We start from the raw sequence: 24,269 nt of genomic DNA, 5'->3' as shown, positions 1-24,269 counted from the left end.
TACAGGTTAATATTACCATTTCGTATATGAATACATTCTTTGCTGGTGTGTGGCAAGCCACCAATCCCAACAAGCCATTAAAATATTAAAACCTTACTCAGTGCAAATACCACAGTTCAGATGTTAACTCAGTTAATCTAAATATCCCGTTTATTTTTTGTCACATTCAGAAATGTTAGGGTGAAAAAAGAAAAATATGACTATGAACTGTGTCCAGGAGAGTTGCCAACTTGACTATTTATTTATTATAGACAGCTTATCAAAAAATCATGGACAAAATATTTTTTACGGACACATTGGAAAACCATAATAAAATGATTATAAGCGATACATGTCTACAGTACATAACTGACATGAAGACTTTCTGTGCATTCAACGTAAAATTTTGATATTTACAGTCAACAATCTTTATTAGTTTCTCCAGCCTAAAAAGAAGAAAAAAAAACAATAACACGCACTTTACTTTTATTTTTTTTACGGATTGTCCTGGAATTTCTGGACAGTTGGCAACCCTGGTGTCCAGATGTGCCATGAAGGGAACATTGTGATAATTGGTAACATCCTTTCTCTAAATAAACAGTAGCTCTGCCGTTCCAGGAGTAAAATATCGTGTCTGTGATGCTGTAGAACCAATACCATGTGAGCCAAGGAAAAAGTCACTGGTGACCACAACGTTCCTGGACGGCAGAAAAAAGGTATCCAATGTAAGGGTCCCAAGTAAACCAGTCCTCCCATCTCCGCTTTCTAGAGAGTAGCATACAGGAGAAATTCTGAGGGTCACAGCTGATTCTTCAGATTGAACCTTTACAGTAAGTTTGATGCTTGTCAAAAAAAAAACAAAAAAAAAAAAACAACTATCTATCTAGACGAGAATAATGGCGGATATCAATTTCAAGATTGCAAGTCTGTACTTCTTAATAGCCAAAAGTTGGTTGTAATAGAAAATGCTCGTAGTACAAGTCAGGTAGTCTCATTCTCACAGCTTCTGACATACTAATACAACCATGGATTATGTGATGTTTCTTTTTGCTGGGTCAATGTATACATTGAATTCTCAAATGAGTTTTTCATTTGCTGTGAATGGGACACAACAATGGGGTTATTATAGCTATCACTTGTAGCTGGCACTGAATTTGCTATCAGGCTAGAAAACTAAAGGGTTTCTCCACCATCACTCCCTCAAGGGTAAAATATAACCAAAGCAGACATCTTTGAAAGTGTATGGACAACCAGCAGTTCAAAATTAAGTTGGTGGATACAGAGTCTAGTAGCAGATAAATGATTTCTCTATTGTTAAAGGGGTGTGCTAATCTGCTGACTTCAGGAGCATGCTGCCCCTCATCCTGTCTGCTTGCAGGGGAGCAGAAGGCTCCAGAACACCACTGGTCTGAACTGTACGCTCTCCGATGGTGCCCTCAAAGGCATCTTTGCCTCTGCGAAAAGAGGTCATTGAGGCTGGTCAGATCTAGTAATTCAGCCAACTGCAGAGAAGCATCTGCAAGCTACAGTTAGGTCCATATATATTTGGACAGAGATAACATTTTTCTAATTTTGGTTCTAGACATTACCACAATGAATTTTAAACAAAACAATTCAGATGCAGTTGAAGTTCAGACTTTCAGCTTTCATTTGAGGGTATCCACATTAAAATTGGATGAAGGGTTTAGGAGTTTCAGCTCCTTAATATGTGCCACCCTGTTTTTAAAGGGACCAAAAGTAATTGGACAATTAACTCCAAGGCTATTTCATGGACAGGTGTGGGCAATCCCTTCGTTATTCTCAATTAAGCAGATACAAGGCCTGGAGTTGATCTGAGGTGTGGTTCTTGCATTTGGAAGGTTTTGCTGTGAAGGAAACATGCGGTCAAAGGAGCTCTCCATGCAGGTGAAACAAGCCATCCTTAAGTTGCAAAAACAGGAAAAACCCATCCGAGAAATTGCTACAACACTAGGAGTGGCAAAATCTACAGTTTGGTACATCCTGAGAAAGAAAGAAAGCACTGGTGAACTCATCAATGCAAAAAGACCTGGGCGCCCACGGAAGACAACAGTGGTGGATGATCACAGAATAATCTCCATGGTGAAGAGAAACCCCTTCACAACAGCCAACCAAGTGAACAACACTCTCCAGGAGGTAGGCGTATCAATATCCAAATCTACCATAAAGAGAAGACTGCATGAAAGTAAATACAGAGGGTTCACTGCACTGTGCAAGCCACTCATAAGCATCAAGAATCAAAAGGCTAGACTGGACTTTGCTAAAAAGCCAGCACAGTTCTGGAAGAACATTCTTTGGACAGATGAAACCAAGATCAACCTCTACCAGAATGATGGAAAGAGAAAAGTATGGCGAAATCGTGGTACAGCTCATGATCCAAAGCATACCACATCATCTGTAAAACACGGCGGAGGCAGTGTGATGGCTTGGGCATGCATGGTTGCCAGTGGCACTGGGTCACTAGTGTTTATTGATGATGTGACACAGGACAGAAGCAGCCGAATGAATTCTGAGGTATTCAGAGCCATACTATGTGCTCAGATCCTGCCAAATGCAGCCAAACTGATTGGTCGTCGTTTCATACTACAGATGGACAATGACCCAAAACATAAAGCCAAAGCAACCCAGGAGTTTATTAAAGCAAAGAAGTGGAATATTCTTGAATGGCCAATGTAAGAGAATGGTCCAGCCATAATATACTGAGCGGCCATGTTGTCTCTAGCAGCCATCTTGTCGAAAGTTAGAGAAGATTCAACTTTTACAAAAGAGCTAATAAAATGTACTAAATGGAGGATGGAAAATGAGATCATGTCTCTTACCAACTTCAGTAGATGTGCATAGAGGAAGATTGGATCAATAGGGTCACCAAATATATGGTCAATATGCTTATACGTGATAGTGTGGTAGCGAAGAGTAAAGTAATTAGAATGTCAAATGCATGACTTTATGGATCAAGTCTGAAAGCAGTGATAAGATTTTAGGACAGTAGCCATAGATACCAATGACTTATGGGTTTTAGTGTTGCTTGGAGAAACGTTAATTAATATCTTCGTATTATGTCATATTCTCTTTTCTAAACCACGTTTCTGTAGATTACCATGAAAACGCCTTAGAATTATAATGTTAACGCCCTCTGCGGCAAAATGCATCTTTCTTTGTTCTCATAATGTATAAGAAGCTCCTGCTACTTTTGCTTGTGGCCATTCCATCGCCATCATGCCGTCGTGCCACACCATGATCTAGCACGAGGCCTTATCATCGCCAGACTTCCTAGCGAATCTCTGCCTGTCTGGATTCCTGTTTTTGCCCGCATATTCCAACTCCTCTGTTATTCTGTATCTGTTTTGCCGTGTATCTCCGAATAAACTTCAACCTCAGCTTCAAGAAGAATTGTCTGCAATTTTGTCTGGCTCTTCCAACTCTCCCGATAAGAACATTTTCTTACAAGTGGCGATTGCCAGCCAGGAGGAGCGGCTCCGGAGAGCGGCCTCCAGAAGAACCTTTGTGGAAGAAGTTGCAGATGAGAGTTTGAGGTTGGAAGAGTGAAGAAAAAATAAAAAAAACGCGTGTGGCCACACGTGAAACCGATCAAAGGAAGCCAGCCTGAAGGAGAACCTCTCGTGATCGCTCCGAGACCGCCTGCCCGATTTTTTATAAGAAAACCACGGACAAAGAAAAATACTATAAAAAGATGAGTAACTAAGAAGAAGCTATCTACACGGACGTGAGAACTTTTTTGTGCCCGGTAGCAAGAAGCTTTAAAAGGGTGTGGGGAGACGCCTGGAAAGCTAACGAGTGAGGCTGGAATCACGGCTGCACCTCTTTTGATATCTGGTCGACCCCAAACAGCCGGCAGGAGTTCTTCCATTCAAGAGAGGTGTGAGTATCTAACTTTGCTTAAATTGCATTTGTTGATACTAGAACAGAGTAAAACTCGTCCTTGTAGACCACTGTAAATATGGAGTGGTTACGGAAGCAGGCAGAGAAATATGCTGGCACACCCCAGCTGGAGGGGGTTAATGTGGAAACCACGTGGCTAAATTGTATGCGATGGTTTACCACAGAGAACAGGGAACTAGATAGAGTTCGCTAGGGAAAAGTAACAGCCGGGTAGCGGCTTTGTGTAAGACAGTCATAACCTTTTATCAGGTTCTTGATAGGCAGCTTACACAACAATATGTTAACATGATCACCCGGGGAGGGGCAGCGTATAGGGAGAGATTAGAAAAGCTGAGTGAGATGCTGGAGCTAGCACGGAAGCACAGAGAGGAGGGGTGCGAGCAGGAGCCGCTGAGAGCAGTTATGTCACAGATGGACACTGCAGCTTCGAGACACAGTGCTGATGTAAATACAGGTGTAGACTGGAGAAGAGTTAGGAGAATGGGTGAAGTAGTACATAAGATATAGTGTCCCAACAGCTCCAGCTTATGCAGACACAGCTGAGGAAAGATATATTGTCCCGACAGCTCCAGCACATGCAGACCCTAGGTTAGGTGTGATGCTGCTTCAACCCCGAGAAAAAATCCCTGGCCAAATGTCCCTGGTCCATCTTAAATTTGTTAAAAATTTTTTTGCCTAATTGGGAGGAAAGTAAGGGAGTGTTTTGTTAGGACAACGCAGTCTGAGGTGAAGGGTGATGAGTCTAATGTGTTTGCATGCCATTCACCTCGGGGTGTATCTGCTGATTCAGGGAGGCCAGGAGTTCTGGGGGGTATGCGCAGCTGCAGAGAATGGGTAGGTCCCGTTCGGTAGAGCCCCCACGGGATCCCATGAGAGGTCCTCCCTTGTGTTACTTTTGCGGACAGCTAGGACACTTTAGACGTTTTTGTCCCAATTTTGTGCCAGGGACTATACCCCGAGAACCCCGGGAGCCATTTAACTCCCAACATCCCCGGGAGTTCTCTAGACCACCTTTCGGAGTTAGACCTCCGTATCCAGCAGTGAATGACCCTAGACAGTATCAGCAGTACAACAGTCTTCAAATGGTTAACCCAGTCTCACAGGAGCCTTCTGCTCCTGCTCCTTCCCCAATAGCTTTCACTCATCCGCACAAGGAGATCCAGGCTATTCAGGGAGGGGTCACTCCTCCTCGTCCCTACGCTCCCCTGATCAAGGAGCTACGGGAACATGAGGACCGGACCCTGACTAAGGATCTCTTTGGGGCGGAGGTGGCAGCTGTTGGACGGAAGCCGTGTTCAGATGGGGATGATGGATTTTTCGAGCTTCCCACCGCAGATAACACTGATTGATGGAGTGTTCCCCCTGTTCCCCTTACCCTCCTTACCCCACTTTCCCTGGGCAAGGAAGGTAGACCTTATGTCAGGGAGAATAGAGGGGTTGCCGTGGGAAGACATCCTCATCGATACAGGAGCCTCAGTTTTAATAACACGACACAAATTGCAGTCACCCCCTGGACTGCCTGAGACTACCACGTTGGTAGGATTTGAGGGCTCCTGTATTCAAGCAGTAAAAAAGTCATCCAGTAAACCTGAGGTTTCAGGACAAAGGGGTCTTCGATGCGCTTTTTGGGTAAACCCACAGCTACGGTACACTATTTTGGGAACATGTTTTGGGAGCAATGGGAATTGTTGTTGATTTATGTAACAAAGTCCTGTGGCGGAATAAAGAAGCCACTATCTGTTAGAGTCACAAATTACCCATTGCTAGCTTCGGATTAGGTACTGATGAAAATGTTGAAAATGCTGACAATGATGCTTTGAAAAATAAATTGAGGCAAAAGTTCCCTGAATTGTGGATCTCAAAGAAAACTGATTGTGGGTTAATGCAAACTCAGGTCAAAATTGATGGTGAAAAACTGCCACCTTTCCAGCGTCAGTACCGTATTCCTGAGGATGCCATCCCTTACATAAGGGTTGCGGTCAGTGAATTAGAGAAGCAAGGTGTTGTTGCGAAAGGTAATTCTCCATGTAATAGTCCTATTCTACCTGTAAAAAAGGAAGACGGCAGTTTTCGAATGGTAGTAGACCTGAGACTTGTAAATACACTCCCTCCGCAGCCCACCTTGTGGCATCTGTCCCTGAAGTTATGTCACAGCTGAGGAGTGATTGTAAAGTGTTTTCTTGTTTGGACATTGCAAATGGCTTTTTCTCAGTACCCCTAACACCTGAATCTGCCCTCCGCTTCACATTCACTTTTGAGAATGTGCAATACTTGTTCACGCGGCTGCCCATGGGATTTCACAGTTCTCCTGTGTATTTCCATCAGGCATTGGCTCAAGTGTTAGAACCCCTTGGCTACGGAGACAAAGTCTTACAGTATGTGGATGATTTATTGATTCAAACTGTCGATGAATGTGAACACAGAGAAACCTTTGAAAATGTTTGTCAGGTTTTACAAAATGCTGGACTCAAAATGAGTCTAGACAAAGTACAATTGATGAAATCAGAGGTTAAATTTCTGGGTGTGTCTGTCTCAGCAGAAGGAAAGAAACCCATGCATGACAGGGTTAAAGCTATTCAGGCTGTCCCCATACCAACTAACATTACTGAACTCAGAAAATTTTAGGGTCTTATTAATTTTTCCAGAGAATTTATTGAAGATTTTGCCAATTTGGCTAAACCACTGTATGATTTATTGAAAAATGCTGATGATGACTTTACCCCTGTAACTGTAGAAGGAGCAGCCTTACAGGCTTTTGAGGGATTGAAGCGCGCCCTTACGGCAGCTGCTGCATTGATTAACCCTGACCCTTCCCAGCCTTTTTACATTCAAACTCACACTGGTGATATCTCTATTTCTTCGGTGATTCTACAAAAATGGCTCAAAGAAAGCCCAGAGGTATCTAGTCAGTTGTATGCCTTAGGTTATTACTCTAGGTTGTTTACCTCCGTGGAAAAAGGATTCACTTTGTGCATGAAGCACCTACTGGGTGTGCACTGGACTATGAATCAAGTGAGACATATAGTGGGATTTGCTCCTTTAATTTTACAAACCCCGCATGTCACCTTAAAAACTTTGCTGAAAGGAAAAGCTTCAGGTATTAATTCACAGAGAATGGCCCAATGGATCATTGATTTTGAGACTAGAGACTTAAAAGTTGAAGTAGGTGAGAAATATAATTTAGCCCAGATGATGCAATATGCAGGAAAAAGCCACGATTATCAAATCGAACAGGCTAATGTCACTCCCTCTCCCTTCCGAGCAGATTTTCAAGAGGGAATCCCTTGTGCCTATATCGACGGAGCTCGATATTGACATGAGGGGCATTACGTCACAGGCTTCGCTGTGTGGTTCCCAGCTAAGCCATTGCTACTGCAGTTTAAACTCCCTGGTCAATTTTCTGCTCAAAGAGCTGAATTGGAGGCAGCTTTACAGGTCATTCTCGTGTGTACAGAGCCAATGAATATCTTCAGTGACAGCGCATATGTTGTGTCGTCACTCACTCTGTATTTTAATGTATGGGCCCTGAGGGGGATGGTTGATTCTCAGAACAAGCCCTTGCAGCATGCAGAAATTCTTAAACAAATTGAGCAGCGGGGCAAAGAATTCCCAAAATTATGGTCATTCTGTAAAATTAAAGGACACCAGAGGCTGATTCCTGATCCCCACATCCTTGGCAATGCACATGTAGACCATGCAGCCAAGGAAGCTGCACTCACGGGCGATGACAAATATCCCCAAGAAGTCATCGCTGCAGTCACTAAAAAACCCCGAGAGCACAGGAGAAGGATGGAGACTCATCCCTGTTCAATTCCCTTGAGTCCCTGCCCATTGAAGGGGACGGGCTAGCGCCTTACATCCCAACAACAATGATTAAGTCTTTGCTCAAATTTTCAAGCTAAAAAGGTGATTAAAATGATTCATATCAATCAGTGTAGACTTCTTAATTATTTTACTGAGATTACTGGTAAGGACTGATACTCCACTCTTTTTTTCTATTTTATCCAGGTCCGCTGAAGATTTTCATATTCGACTCCTGGGACCATGAACCTATTGGATGATCAGGAGAAGATGTTTCACACTATACAGTGGGACTCTGATAGTGTGAGAGGGGGAGAAGATCAGGAAAATCCAGAAGACAAAGAATGAGAAGAAAAAGACCAATAGGCAATTATTGTGCAACTTATTTTTGGGACTAATATTTGAATTATTGAATTATTTTTTTTATTATGTGTTTGTGCTATTTTTAAGGACTTTTGCCTTACACACACGTGCATAAAGTGCTGAATTACCTCAATATTCTTATTTTCAGTAATTCACCCATGAATATTACAGTACTGTATATTGTACTCTGGATAGAGTACAAGAGGGGGACTTGTAAGAGAATGGTCAGCCATAATATACTGAGCGGCCATGTTGTCTCTAGCAGCCATCTTGTCGAAAGTTAGAGAAGATTCAACTTTTACAAAAGAGCTAATAAAATGTATTAAATGGAAGATGGAAAATGAGAGCATGTCTCTTACCAACTTCAGTAGATGTGCATAGAGGAAGATTGGATCAATAGGGTCACCAAATATATGGTCAATATGCTTATATGTGATAGTGTGGTAGCGAAGAGTAAAGTAATTAGAATGTCAAATGCATGAATTTATGGATCAAGTCTGAAAGCAGTGATAAGATTTTAGGACAGTAGCCATAGATACCAATGACTTATGGGTTTTAGTGTTGCTTGGAGAAACGTTAATTAATATCTTCGTATTATGTCATTATATTCTCCTTTCTAAACCACGTTTCTGTAGATTACCATGAAAACGCCTTAGAATTATAATTCTAACGCCTTCTGCGGCAAAATGCATCTTTCTTTGTTCTCATAATGTATAAGAAGCTCCTGTTACTGTTGCTTGTGGCCATTCCATCGTCATCATGCCACTGTGCCTCACCATGGCCAGGGCACAGCCTTATCACCGCTAGACCTCCTAGCAAATCTCTGCCCGTCTGAATTCCTGTTTTTGCTCGCATATTCCAACTCCTCTGTTATTCTGTATCTGTTTTGCCGTGTATCTCCGAATAAACTTCAACCTCAGCTTGATAAGAGATCGTCTATGACCTTTTTCCCGACTCTTCCAGCTCTCAGTAGGACTTTTTCTTACAGCCAAGTCAGTCACCTGATCTCAACCCAATTGAGCATGAATTTCACTTGTTAAAGACTAAACTTCAGACAGAAAGGCCCACAAACAGCAACTGAAAACCACTGCAATGAAGGCCTGACAGAGCATCAAATAGGAGGAAACAGCGCCTGGTGACGTCCATGAGTTCAAGACTTCAGGCAGTCATTGCCAACAAAGGGTTTTCAACCAAGTACTAGAAATGAACATTTTATTTACAATTATTTAATCTGTCCAATTACTTTTGGTCCCTTTAAAAACAGGGTGGCACATGTTAAGGAGCTGAAACTCCTAAACCCTTCATCCAATTTTAATGTGGATACCCTCAAATGAAAGCTGAAAGTCTGAACTTCAACTGCATCTGAATTGTTTTGTTTAAAACTCATTGTGGTAATGTCTAGAACCAAAATTATAAAAATGTTGTCTCTGGCCAAATATATATGGACCTTACTGTACATAGCGAAGAGTATGCTTCTTTCCTAGGAAACAGGCCATTCTGAAGTGGCCGACAACCTAAGTAACAAGCCATAAACTATTTTTGAGAACGTAGTGTATTTTTTTAAAGTAAATTTAAATTACAAAGCATTTAGATGGTAATACTATTACTCAACATGAGCCAACCTCTTTAAATGAGTCTGAAAGGTGATCAATGTGTTACCACTGACAAAACAGGAAGAAAATGAATAGGATTGTCCGGATTGCCAAAGCCATGAGGGACAAAAACAGTGAGAATTGGCTTATGTATTGTAGCTTTCTATTTCCTAACATAGTGGTGCCGATAGAATATTACCCTACAACATGACTTATATTCATGTGATGAATATAAGGGAAGCTCTTGTGTCAGTGTCCTGTGTACAACAGACAGTAAGAAGATGTATTTTTATATTGTTATGATTACATACCATGCATCCAAGTTTTGGGAGACATCTTGCCCAGCATCTATGACATATGCCTTTACCAAAGGCAACACGACCAACAATTCCTTTCCCCACTCAAGTGGAGGCTTACGATTTATGGCAAAAGAAGTGAACAATGCTGCCGCCACTGAACCAAGATAACCTGTAGGATGATGATGTGTCATCCTACCGCTCTCTACACTGATGCGTATCAGGTCATTCAGCTGCTCTGGGCGTGGAAATCTCAATCCTATGCACATAGCTCTCATAGCCGCACCACATCCTCCAGCGTGTCTTTGAAATGGGATTTTCCATCCATCTGGTGTCTCAGGACGAAGTAAACGTGCATTGTCTATGCAGGTTCCTCCTAGAGGCACACAGAAAATGTATCAGATTAGCAAACAACATGTTATTGAACAGGTCTATACATTTTTTTTTCTTTTTTAGATTTAATGTCTTCAAGACACAAATCCAGTGAAACGTTTTAGCTTTTCCTTAGTTTTTAAAGCATCTCCAGTAAATAATTTTGTTTTGAGATGTCTCACCAATCACTGTTTTATGCCATTATGAGCTTCGTTCTAGTCTGAACCAACTGACTATCCTGATCCCATGCTGACTAAACAAGTCTATGTGGTTCACGTTGTGACAATCTTATATTTGCTGTACTGAATGTGGCATCCAGGATCGTATTTCTGTCCAGCCACTACACCGATACTTCCATCCTGTGTCAGTCATTACACTGGTTGTCCATCCACTACAGACTACAATACAAAAGGTATCTCTCTCACCCACAAAGCTCTCTACAATTCTGCACCACCCTACACATCCTCTCCATTTTGCAACTGGTCTCATACTAGCATCCTTCATAATCTGAACCTTGCACCTTCATCTCCAGTACTTCTATTGTGCTGTGCCAGTTTTCTGGAATGCATTACCCCAGATAATCCAACCAATACACAGCTGCCACGTCTATTTAGACAAGTCTATCACCTCACTGATCTTATTCTTCCCTGTTGCCTCTTTCCAAAACAGTGGAAACCCCCAATTCTAACTCCAACTCTAACCCCAACACACCCCTAACCCTAGCCGTAATGGGAAAATGGAAATAAATATATTTTATTATTTTTCCCTAACTAAGGTGGTGATAATGGGGGGTATGATTTACGATTTATGGCGGGTTTTTATTTTTGGCAGCTGTCGCACGCTAAAAGATGCTTTTTATTGTAAAAATAGTTTATGCATCACCACATTTTGAGAGCTATAATTTTTCCATATTTTGATCCACCAAGTCATGTGAGGTCCTATTTTTTGCGGGACGAGTTGACGTTTTTATTGGTACCATTTTCGGGCACGTGAAATTTTTTAATCGCTTTTTATTCTGATTTTTGGGACGCAGAATGAACAAAAACCAGCGTTTCATGAATTTCTTATGGGGGGTGCATTTACACCGTTCCACGTGCGGTAAAATTGATAAAGCGGTTTTATTCTTCGGGTCAGTACGGTTACAGCGATACCTCATTTATGTCTTTTTTTATGCTTTGGCGGTTGTATGCAATGAAAACAATTTTATATAAAAAATAATTATTTTTGCATCGTTTTATTCTGCGAGCTATAACTTTATTTTTTCGCTGATGATACTGTGTGGCAGCTTGTTTTTTGCAGGACAAGATGACGTTTTCAGCGGTACCATGGATATTTATATGCGTCTTTTTGATCGCGCGTTATTGCACTTTTTGTTCGGCGGTATGATAATAAAGCATTTTTTGCTTCGTTTTCTATTTTTATTTTTTAAGGGGTTCGCTGCTAAAGGGGTTAACTAATGGGACAGTTTTATAGGGTGGGTCATTACGGACGCAGCGATACCAAACGTGTACTTTTATTGTTTTTTTGTTTAAAAAAAATGAATTTATTATTAGGGAATATTTTTTTTTTTTTTTTAATTATTTTTACACTTTTTTTTAACTTTATTACAATGTCCCATGGGGGACATCACTGTCCTGTGATAGATCGCTGAGCAGTCACATCACAGATCGCTGTGACAGATCAGCGGTCACAGGTACTGCTGCAGGCTTCCTCATGCCCCCTGAGCGCAGCTGATCGCATTAGACGTACTATTCCATCCTTGGGACTTAGGTCCCAGGTCACATGAACGGAATAGTACGTCTAATGTAGGAAAGGGGTTAAAATGTTGCAAATTTTGCAATTTTCAAACTTTGAATTCTTATGCCCTTATAAATCAGAGAGTCATATTGCACAAAATATTTAATAAATAACATTTCGCACATATCTACTTTTACATCAGCACAAATTTTGAACAATTTTTTTTGTTAGGAAGTTATAAGGGTTAAAAGTTGACCAGCGATTTCTCATTTTTCCAACAAGATTTACAAAACTTTTTTTTTTTTTTTTTTTTTTAGGGACCATGTCACATTTGAAGTCACTGAGGGGTCTTTATGATAGAAAATCATATTGACACCATGGATGTGTCTCAGAATTTTACACCAGTGTGCAGTAAAGAAAAAATAATTACATTTTTACCACCAAAAGTTTATTTTTGCTCCAGATTTAAAATTTTCACACAAGAAGTGGGTAAAAATGGCACCCTAAATTAGTCCCATAAATTATACTGAATGTGGCAATACCCTATATGTGGCTGTACAGTACTACTTAGCCATACGGAGAGACTCGGGAGAGATGGAGCACCATTTGCCTCCTGGAGCACAGATTTTCCTAGAATAATTTTCCATATACAAAGCCCCGAAGTGCTAGTAGAGCAGAATCTCTCTCTCAAGTGACCCCTATTTTGGAAATTATACCCTTTAGGGAATTTATCTACATGTGTTGTGACGATTTTGACTCAGTGCGTGTTTTTCAGAAACTAGCAGCAATGAATGTCTACTCTCTGCCTGCTCCTGAACTGCTGCAATCAAGTTCAATTGCAGCATTTAGGGAGTTAAAAATGCCGGGAGCGGTGCGGGACCACTCCTGGCACTGAGTGCCGAGTGTCAGCTGTCAAAATCAGCAGCGATCGAGCAGGCACAGCCACTGTGCATGCAAAATCGCCAAGATGTATCCATACATCTCGGGTGGGAAAGGAATTAAACTTTTATTGACAAATTCATCAAATTTATGCATTTCGCCCTGACATGCTGGATATCAGATTCTGGGGCAAATCCTGACTCATGACAACCCATTGCTAGTCAGTGTTGAAGATTATCATCCCAATTTCTGTGCTTTTGTTTGTCCACCTACTTTTTGAGGACTGACCACAGGTTCTCAGTGGCAATGAGATTTGGGAGAGTTTCCTTGCCATGGACCCAAAATATCAATATTTGCTGAGCCACTTTGTGATCACTTTTGTTTTGCGACTTGGTCTCTGTAAAAAGAGTTAGCTCCTCCCTAGCAGTATATACCCACCAACTGGCAGGAAGCTCATCAGTGAGTGAAAAAGCAGTAGAAGCAACAGGTATACAACTATTATAACATAACCACAACAAACAAAAAACAAGGGAGGGTGCTGTATCCCCCAATGAAGGTTCCGAGAAAGATTTTACAGTGAGTACCCAAAATCTTAATTTCTCTATTGCTTCACTGGGGGACACAGGAAACCATGGGATGTTCAAAAGCAGTCCCAAGGGTGGGTAAAGGTTGTACCCATCAAATCAGAGCTCGGGTCACTGCTGCTTGCAGGACCATTCTGCAGAGATTCGCATATGACTAAACCTATATGTCAACCTGTAGGACTTGGCAAAGGTATGACAGGAAGACCATGCATCAGTGTTAGGCTACGTTCACACATAGCGGAACTCTCGCGGAAATTACCGCGAGAGTTCCGGAATTCCATTCCGCGGGAAAATCGCATTTTAAATTCCCGCGATTTTCCGGCGGAAAAACTAGCATTTTGCAAGCGTAATTAGCTTGCAAAATGCTAGAGTTTTCCTTGCAAAATGCTAGAGTTTTCCAAGCGATCTGTAGCATCGCTTGGAGAATTGATTGACAGGTTGGTCACACTCGTCAAACATAGTGTTTGAAAAAGTGTGACCAACTTTTTACTATTGAGGCTGCCTATGCAGCATCAGTAGTAAAAGATAAAATGTAAAAAATAAAAAAAATAAAAAACGGTGTTATTCTTACCTTCCGACGTCCCACGCAGCCTTCCCGCCTCTCTCCACGCTCTCGTTCCCAGTAATCCTTTGCGAAAACGCCCGCGATGACGTACGTTCTCGCAGGATCGCAAAGTCTCGCGGTCATTCGCGCGACGTCATCGCGAATAACCGCGAGACTTCGCGATCCCGTGAGAACGTACGTCATTGCGGGCATTTTCGCAAAGGATTACTGGGAACGAGATCGTGGAGAGAGGCGGGAAGGCTGCGCGGGACGTCGGAAGGTAAGAATAACACCATTTTTTATTTTAAATTCTATTTTTTACAGGGATATGGTACCCAAAGCCCGGAGGACAGTCTCCTCGCCTCCGTACCGTGGGTACCATCCGCAATTGTTTTGCTTACGTTTCGCATGGTGGGCACAACCACATGCGGGAAGTAAGCGGAACAATGCATTCCTATGGGTGCGGGATCGCCGCGATTCCGCAGAGTTAATGAGCATGCTGCGTTTTTTACCGCAAAGCGATTCCGCCGCGGTAAAGACCGCAGCATTAGCACAGCATTGCGGAATCCCATAGGAATGCATGGGATGCTTATTTTTCGCGGCAAAATCACGCGGTTAAAACCGCCGCGGAAACACGAAAAAAACGCCACGTGTGAACTCAGCCTAACAAATCTACGATGCCTGGCGGTGGGGGCCTTAAATGGATGCGATCTGTCCATTAGTCGGTAGACTTCAGAATAGCAGAGCGAACCCAGCAGGCCTTGATGGACTTGGACACAGCCAAGACCTCTAAGCGTACATTCTGGGATTAAGAACAGTGAATCTGCACATCTGATTGGTGCGGTCCTGGGAAGGTAGCTACAGAGAATTCTACCAGGTCCAGTTTGCTTAGAGACCATTCTTGATTTTTGATAAAGAAAGGGAACAAAAATGGACGAAAGGAAGAAAAAAAAAAAATTGTATCCTCATTGGGGAGAAATACAAAAAAAAACACCTTAGGGAGAAAGGATGGTATTGGATGTAACACTACTTGGTCCTGGTAACACCCTAGATAAGGAGGAACAAGAGATCTGCGAGTTTGGAAACTCATCTGATAGAAGAAATGGCGACTGGGAAGGCAACCTTCCAGGAAAAGAGTGAAAGGTGTATCGTAGAGGTTTGAATGTTGATTCTTGAAGAACACGGAGTACTAAATTGAGATCCCAAGGTGTTACCGGAGGCCGGTAGGCGGAAAGAGTGCCCAACTCCCTGCAGTAAGATCTTGATCTGCAGGCGAGACGTTATAATCTTTTGAAAAGGGATGGAAAAAGCAAATACCTGTCTCTTGAGAAAACTGAAGGAGAGACCAGATCTCAGACCCAAATGTAAGAAGGACAAAATGGAAACAGACGACAAATCCTTGAGAGGTCTGATTAGTTACACACCAGCGGAAAGATTTTCCATGAACAACGGGAAATGCGAGAAAAGGAAAGCTTCATAGTTCTGAACATGGTCTGGATAACTTGATCGGAGAAATCAGCTGATTTCCGAAACATGGTCTTAGTCATGCTGTTAAATAGAGTGACAGAGATTTCTAGTGGAACACAGAACCCAGTGAGAGAAGATCTGGAGGATCTTGGAGTTTCTACGGAGTGCCTGTGAGGAAGTTGTTATTTCTGCATACCCAAGTCTTCTGGGGTGATGACAATTATGAACACTCCCTCAATCTTGATCCTCTGGACCACCTTAGGGATCAGTGTTAAGTGTTGTGAACTCATTTTCTGGTCTGCCTCTGGTATCTGGCGAGGGAGCTGGTTGTGCTGACAGAGGAGTTGTGAGTTCTCTTTCTGGGCTCCCTCTGGTGGTGGCAGGAGGTAATGAAGCTGATCTAATTAACAGAGACCTGCCACCTGATAATGAGGATTGGATATCTGGAGTCTCAGACTGGATTTAAGACAGCCGACTCCCTATTCCCATGCTGGTGATTTTTTTCCTGCCTCCTGAGGTCTTAGTTTCCAGCTCAGTTCCTGCCTTCTCAAGCTAAGTTGTTCTCTGCTTATGTTCACATTTGATTTGGTTTGGTCTATCCAGTTTTTTGTGTGGTCAGCCAGCCCCGGCTGGGGCTGTGCTGAATTTCCACTCTTATGTCATTGTATGTGCTAGTTGGCCTTTTGTCCCTTATTAGATTGGCCTCTTTTTGCTCTGTTCTCAGAATATGCCAGAGTGCTGATATAGTGGGAAAAGTCTAGTGACTTCAGGGTATTTTTTGCTATCAGAAGTGCTGGACATTTTTGCAGGGTTTTTTGGCGTGATTGCAGACAGTATCTTTCCTTTCCTGTCCTTTCTAGTTAGTGTGGGTCCCATCGTTTGCTCAGCCTATTTTCCTACCTGTGTTTGTGCTTTCATCTTGTCTCACCGTCAATACATGTGTGGGGGCTGTCTATTCCTTTGGGGTCCGCTCTGGGGCAGTTTAGATTTCCCCTTTTCTTGCTTTAGGCTTATTTAGTCCTCCGGCTGTGACGAGGCATCTAGAATCACCGCAGGCACGCTCCACGGCTGCTGTTAGTTGTGTGGTTAGGATCAGGGGTCTGCAATCCGCGTAGTTACCAACCTCTCTGTTTTTCTGTGACTTAGCTTGGCTTTGTTTTCCTCCTCGGTGATCCATAACAGTTAAGGTAAGTAATGGATACGGGGGGGGGAGCGAGACCAAGGAATTACCAGAGCGCCAGTGCCGATTGGTAGCGTGACTTAGTCTGGACTATCAGGTTTATATCAGGAAACTCTCAAAGGAGTCAAGTCATGGGAGACTGAATGGTTCAGGGACCACTCGCCGGCGGTGGGACCCTCTCGGCTGAGAAAATCAGCAGCCCAGACCTCCACTCTTGGGATGTGCAGTGCCAAGATCAAAACCGAATCTGCGACACTTCTGACAATATTGCTTGATTTCAAGTTCTTCCTTAAAGGTTCATCTCTGTCACCGCTGTGGCATTGTCAGTTTGGACCTGAAACTAAAGGTAGAGAATAGGGTCCTTGCAAGAAAAGTAGAGCAAGAGGGAGGGACCCAAAATCTAGAATGTTGATGGGAAGAGACGATTCCTAGGTGGTCCATCAGTCCTGGACTGTTAAGTCGTGAAAATATGCTCCCTAATTGAGAAGACTGACTTCTGTAGTAGCGATCTTCCGACATGGTGTGGGAAAGATCTACCGCAATTGACTATAGGAGATTAAGTCCACCAGTCTAGAGACTTATTTATCCAGAGAGAGGCATGATTAGGCGATACAGGGAGTGAATCGACCAGTCTCATTTTAGTGGTAGAAAAAGAAAATTGAAAAGGATGCGTATAAAAGTAGTCAAATGGAACTTCTTCCATTGACGCAACCATCCTACCTAGAACGCTCATGCAGAAGTGGAGCAAATGTGCAAATGTGCCTCTGATGGTGAGAATTCCACGTGACAGGATCAAGAGTTTTTCCTTGGGTAGAAAAAAGCTCTTGATCGTGCTGTGTCAAACAGCATTCCCAGAAAAATCAATATGTTGGATCGGGACCAGAGACTATTTTGGGATGTTGATAACCAAGCCAAGATGAAGAGAGGTGACCAGAGTGCCATCATGAGAAAAGAGCTCCAACCTCCTTGGAGAGGAGTCCGCGGCAAGGTCTGAACTCAGAATCCAGGTGCAAAGGAACAACAGTGTGGAGCAGAGAGCCAGAAAAAACACTTGAATGGCGAAAAAGAACGATGCTGATGTGGACTCTAAATCACTTTGAGGACAACTAGTCTGGTTTAAGGAAATTAGTAATGATAACTTGAGGTATCTTGGTAGCTTTTGATCGACTCAGACCATGTTGGTAAAGAAGTGGGTAAGACTCCTTACATGTGTAACCGTGTACCTTGATGTAAGAAAATTCCAAAAAAGGCAGTATAATCAGCAAGGTCTTACCATTCAAAGGAGGAGCTACAGCAAATGCCTGGCACAGGAAACAAAAATGGCAGAGTGCCGACCCTGTGACTCGCAGGGTCCGACATAGCCAGGGACTCCCCAAGTTGAAATGGACTGTCCGGGTGAGACAGCGCTGGTCCTGAAAATTGTAATTTAATCACAGAGAGGAAAAGTAGGAATTAGTCCTACCGGTAATGGAATTTCTAAGGCGTCCATCATGACAGCACCACCAGGAGGTTGTCCTCCGTATCCTTGATAGGGACAGGAACAGAAGAGGTTAAATATCCCCTCCCCACCAACCCCTTCAGTGATTTTCTAAGTACCACACCAGGATTGATGCAACGCAATTTTATTGAACTTCCTACCATACATGTTACCTCACATATCAGATAGGAAATCCAAGGGAGGGTATATAAGGGGTGCTGTCATGATGGACGCCTGGAAATACCATTACCGGTAGGACTAATTCCTACTTTCCAGGACGTCCCTCCTGACAGCACCACCAGGAGAATTACCAGATTACTACAACTAGGGCGGGATTACAGCTTGGAGGACTTTCCTCTCAAACACTGTCTGAGGATTTGCCATAACATTCAACTTATGTCTGCAAAAGGTATTAAATTTAGACCAGGTTGCGGCCCTGCATATCTGGTCCATAGATGCTCCAGCGCTCTCTGCCCATGAGGCAGAAACTGCTCTTAGAGAATGGGCTCTAATGTTTTCTTGTGGAGTCTCTCCCGACGACACATATGCTGCACTGATAGTTGACTTCAACCATCTAGCCAGGGTAGCTTTTGATGCCTTTTTCCCCTTGTTTTTGCCTGCCATCTGGATGAAGAGGTTAGAGTCTACTCTCCAGCCTTTTGTAACCTCTAAGTATTGGAGGACGGCTCTTTTAACGTCCAAGAGGTGGAGAGAGCGTTCCTTCTCGTTGTTGTAATTCTGGCAGAAGGATGGTAGTACAATTTCCTGGCTCCGGTGGAAGTCTGTAACCACTTTGGGAAGAAAGGCTGGATTTAATTTTAAGATGATGCAGTCTTCCTGGATCTTCAAATATGGATGCTATATAGACAGGGCCTGAATCTCCCCTTTGTGTCTAGCCGTAGTTATTGCCACTAGAAATAGGGCTTTAAATGTCATTGATTTTAAGGGGGCCTGTTCTAGCAGTTCATAGGGTCTTTTCCCAGCTCATTTAGGACCATGCTAAGATCCTAAGGTGGTATTGAGCTACAGATTTGTGGGTCTCATCCACTGAGTGGCTTTTATGAACCTCACTACCCATGGATGCTTGGCTAGGGGGAAGTTGAAGTATGAGCTTAATGCTGCCACCTGTACTTTGAGCGTACTAGACCTTAGCCCTTTATTAAAGCCTGCCTGGAGAAAGTCTAGGATCTGCGGGATATCTGGACCGCGGATGACTGATACTGGCCCCTCACATTGAGAACAGAATTTCTTCCAGATTTTTCGCTATATAGCCGAGGTTACTGGTTTTCTACTATTCTGCATAGTAGCTATAACTAAGTTAGAGAGTCCTTTTGATTTTAGGATCTCCGCCTCAGAATCCAGGCCGATAGTTCATCAGAAACCCGAGATGCTACAACTAAGGGACCCTGGGTTAACAGGTCGCGTCTTGCTGGTAATAGTATCGGGTCTTCCTGTGCCATCCATTTTAGTAAGGAGAACCAGCTTCTCCTGGGCCAGTAAGGAACGATCAATATTACTGATGCACTGCTTTCCTGGATCTTTCTTAGGACCCTTGGTATAAGAGGGAGTGGCGGGAAGGCATAAGCGAGCTCCATGTTCCATTCTTGGGTTAACGCGTCTACTCCTATTGGGTTGTCTGCCAGGTTGAGAGAAAAGAATCTCTTTGTTTTTGAATTTTCCTTGTGGCGAATAAGTCGACCTCTGGTGTTCCCCAATGTTGGCATAGCTGTGTGAAGACCTCCTCGCTTAGTGACCATTCTGACGACTGGATCTTCTCTCTGCTCATGAAGTCGGCAACCTGATTTCTGGATCCCTTCAGATGGACTGCTGTAACTTTGGCTATTGTCTGTTCTGCCCAACCAAAAATCTCGTGTGCTAGGTCCTGAAGGTGATGGTATCTGGGGCCTCCCTGATGTTGAAGGAAGGCAACTGTAGTCGAGTTGTCCGAGAAGATCCTGACATTATGACCCTTCAGTTCTTCTTGACATGTCTATAGCGTCTCCCAGACTGCCCTGAGCTCTGTAATTCGAGGACCGGTTGCATACTGATGGGCCCCATGTCCCCTGGAGGTATCGACCTTCCATGTGAGCCCCCCAGCCTCTGAGACTGGCGTCGGTAGTGATGTTTGTACATGGCAACAGTCTCCAGGGTCTCCCTTTTCCGAGATTTTGTGTGTTTGTCCACCAGGAAAGGGACTGCTTTCCTTCCTCGGAAAGTGTCATGTTCTTGTCTAGCGATGTTTCCCTGCCGTGCCAGGTCGCCAATGACTTTCCTTATGGAGATATAATTGCGTCTCTGGACCCACTGGACCTCTTGTGCGGTTGCCTGTTGTTTGTGCAGAGGAAGGAAGGAACATTCTTTCCCTGAGTTCAGTATGACTCCAAGAAACATCTTTTCTCTTTCTGGTCTTAGGCTGGACTTCTTCCAATTTATTACCCACCTAGGCTCTGTAGGACCGATATGGTGGATGTAAGGTCTTGCTCCATCTGTTGTGGAGAGTCTGCCACTAGCAGCAGGTCGTCCAAGTATGGTATGATAAGAGTATTTCTTACCCTTAGATGGGCCATGATTTCGGCTATGAGCGTTGTAAAGATCCAGAGCGCTGAGGCGAGTTCGAATGGCAAGCAACGGAACTGGTAATGTTGTATTTTCCCGTGATCTTTCATGACGAACCTGAGGAATTTCTGGTGAGATATGTGGATGGGCACATGATAGTAGGCACTTTTTAAATCTAGGGTGCACATGACCGAGTCCTTTTTTATTAATGGTATAACTGCTTTCAGAGATTTCATCTTGAATCTTTTGTAGGTCACCCACTGATTTAACGGCTTTAGATTTATTATGGTCCGGTATTCTCCTCCTGGTTTCTTTATGGAGAATAAAGTTGAGTAGTGACCCTGAAATCTCTGAGTATGGGGAACTCGAGTTATGGCCCCTATCTCTATCAGGTCCCGTATGTCCTTTAACAGTCTTTCGTGGGTCACTTGAGACTGGGTCTAGGTTATACAGTATCTTCTGGGCGGTCGCTCGGTGAACTCTATTCTGTAACCATCTGACACCGTATTCCGAACCCACTGGTTTTGGGTAATATCCTTCCAGATGTTTTGGAAGTAACGGAGTCTCCCTCCTATCTTCCTGGCGTCATTCCCTGGTAGGTCTTGCCTTCTGCTCTTGAAGAGAACTTCTCCCTCTGCCTCCTTTCGGGTAGCTCCACCTACCGGACTTCCCTTTTCCCCTATAGTCCTGTCTGGGATGGGAGCGGGTCCTCCGAAAAAAGGGCGTTCGTTTAGGCCTTTCCTCCGGAAAGCCCTTTTTGTCGGAAGCTTTCTCGAGCAGCTCATCTAATATGAGCGCGAAAACGTGGAGCCCAAAGAAGGGTATAGAACACAGTTTGTTCTTTGACTGAGCGTCTCCTGTCCAGGATCTCAGCCACAACGCCCGCCTTGCTGAATTAGATAAGGCGTTACTTCTTGCGGGAAACCGGACTGATTCCGCCGAAGCGTCCGCCATGAAGTCAGTAGCCATTCTCAGGAGAGGTAGTGATTTTAGGATCTCCTCTCTGGGGGTTCTCTCTCTAATCTGATCCTCTAATTCCCCCACCCATAAGCTCATTGATCGGGCTACCGAGGTGGCTGCTATGTTAGCCTTCATAATGGCTGCTGATGCTTCCCAGGCTTTCTTGAGGAGGTCCTCTGATCTCTTGTCCATCGGATCTTTTAAGCCAGATGAATCCTCAAAGGGAATAGCTGTTTTCTTTGACACTCTGGTTACAGGTACGTTGATCTTCGGAACTGTCTCCCACACTTTTGTTTCTTCTGGATCAAAAGGAAGACGGTACCTAGAGTCTTTTGGGACTATTAGTTTCTTCCCCGATTCTTCCCACTCTTCTAATATTATCGCTGTTAGATGTTTATTGACCGGGAAAACAGTATTTCTACGGGCTCTCAGCCCTCCGAACATCTCATCTTGGGTTGTCCGAGGTTCCGTAGAATCTTCTACTTTCATTGTATCCCGGACTGCTTGTAGGAGTGTGTCCGTATCTTCCGCAGAAAAAAGGTATCTCTTCCTTTCTTCCGGGCGAGCTGCTGAGGAACCTTCGCCGGAGTCAGGATCAGAGTAGTCTGACACCTCTCCTTCCTCCGAACTCTGTTCTAGCTCCCATCTGGGCCTCTTCGGGCACATGGATGGTGTCGGTACCAGCTCTGCGACCGTGGACTGCACCTCCTCTCGTATTACGGATCTCATTGTCCAAAAGAGAGGACTGTTCTTGTCTTAGGAGTCCTGATATACAGTCATGACATAAGTTCTTTGTATGGCCAGACGGGAGCTTGGCCGAGCATAGGGGGCACTTGCTAGGTTTTTTCCTGGTGGTCGAGGTGGACTGCTTAGGTGCCTCCTTGGCCTGAAAAATATATAGGGAAGCGGCTCCTGTATATCTGTGTATGGAGACCCGTAAGGGACCCTGGTACCCTTCTACTCACATGGTCCGGGTCTGGCACTAGGGAATGGACGTCTGGGCGGCTACCACCTTCCATCTCTACTGAGTGAGTGTGCTGTCCGTCAGAGTGTCTTTAAGTAGTCACCTTACCCGGCTTCAAGACATCTGGATTCGTCCTCCTTCCGAGCCCAGCTGCTGCTGATGATGCCTGCTGCATGTGCGAGGGTCTCCCTGCCCTTTACCGACGCCTCTCCCTGTATAGGGCTCCAGGATCTCCGTGACGCCGGCCCTGTGGGATACCCTGCTGCCCGGGCCGCGTCACGCTGGGCGCCGCCATGCTTTTTCTTGGCTCCGCCCCCGGAAGTCGTCACCGGCACGCCCCCTCAATGACGCGGCGCGCCGGAATCCGGGACCCGAGGCACCGGCGTCCTGCAGCCAGGACCAGCAGCAGCTGCAGCGCAGAGCCCTCCAAGGGGATGCGCGTGACGGGGCGCAACCAGCTCTACCCCCAGCGCTGAGGGACCTCCAGCGGTCTCAGCACTGCCCGGAACCCCCAGCGTGGCACCGCTCCCGGCAGCTCCTGCCACTGGGCTCCGACCGACACGCTGGCCTCACAGGTACACGCACCGCTGTGCTCTTCTGAGTCTGTCCCTGATAGGGACAGGAGAAACACTGAAGGGGTTGGTGGGGAGAGGCTATTTAACCTCTTCTGTGTTCCTGTCCTTATCAAGGATAAGAAGGACAACCTCCTGGTGGTGCTGTCAGGAGGGACGTCCTGGAAAAACACAAGATTACAACTCTAAATACTGAGAAAGGATACAATCTTTGCTGGAGAAGACTCGTTTATGTGATGTTCGGACATCGGATTCAAGTCTGAAGAGGCTCTCGTGCTCTTGGCTGCGGTTTGATAAGGACAAAGTGCTATCCAATCTCTGTAAGACAGAAGAAGTACGTACGGAAACAGATAAAGAACTGAGATCTCGCTAGACCCCTTGGGCTGCAAAATTAACAGCCATAAGGATCATTGTAAAAGAAGGACCTGACTCACTGAATAGTGGACAGAGCACTAGAAACGCTATTGGGTCCAGCTACCACCTAGTGAGTAGCGCAGCTGAACTGCATTGCGGACAGCAATGTGGTTAACTGTCGATGGAGATCCTGACCTGTTGGATAATTCTTGGCAAATCGTATTCACAGGATGGAGGACAAGGCCCTTGGGTCGTATCTGTGATCAAGGTTGGGTTACGTGGTAGATACGGAGTGTGACTCACTGGATAGCAGCCAGAGCATTTGGACCACTGCTGAAAGTGGTCATATGGTACATGACAGATGGTGTGACTGACTTACCGGAGAGCGCACTTACATTGAAATTGAAACATATCGGCAGAGCGTAGACAGAGTGTCTGGCCCAAACACTGCAGTACAGCAGGTGGATGTCTGCTTATGATACTCAGGGAAAAAAATATGGTGCTGAGGAGTCAGCATTTAGGCTAGTTTCACATTTGCGTCTCTTTGTGCAGCGTTTCGTCCGCAGCAATCCTTATGCGTCATGTTTCCCCATCTTTAACATGGTGTACGCAGGGGCATGCATTTTCATCAGTTCGCATGCGTCAGCATACGCATGCGTTGTTTTTCGGTGTGC

At 44.3% G+C, this 24,269-nt stretch overlaps 1 protein-coding gene across 4 annotated transcripts in view; it reads right to left on the bottom strand.

Annotated features, from left to right (window-relative positions):
* ADPRH (ADP-ribosylarginine hydrolase) overlaps window positions 1-24,269 on the bottom strand; it is a 74,509-nt gene that overhangs the window by 4,960 nt on the left and 45,280 nt on the right. For all 4 annotated transcript variants that reach the window (XM_073551563.1, XM_073551564.1, XM_073551565.1 and 1 more), the window contains exon 3: window positions 9,965-10,325. In XM_073551563.1, the coding sequence (XP_073407664.1) occupies window positions 9,965-10,325 (361 nt within the window). The remainder of the gene's footprint in view (window positions 1-9,964; window positions 10,326-24,269) is intronic.

Source organism: Dendrobates tinctorius, unplaced genomic scaffold (genome assembly GCF_039654945.1).
Source record: "Dendrobates tinctorius isolate UK_male_01 unplaced genomic scaffold, ASM3965494v1 ptg000177l, whole genome shotgun sequence".
NCBI lineage: Eukaryota > Metazoa > Chordata > Amphibia > Anura > Dendrobatidae > Dendrobates > Dendrobates tinctorius.
Note: the sequence above shows the minus strand (reverse complement) of the source record. Positions and strands in the feature narration are given on the sequence as shown.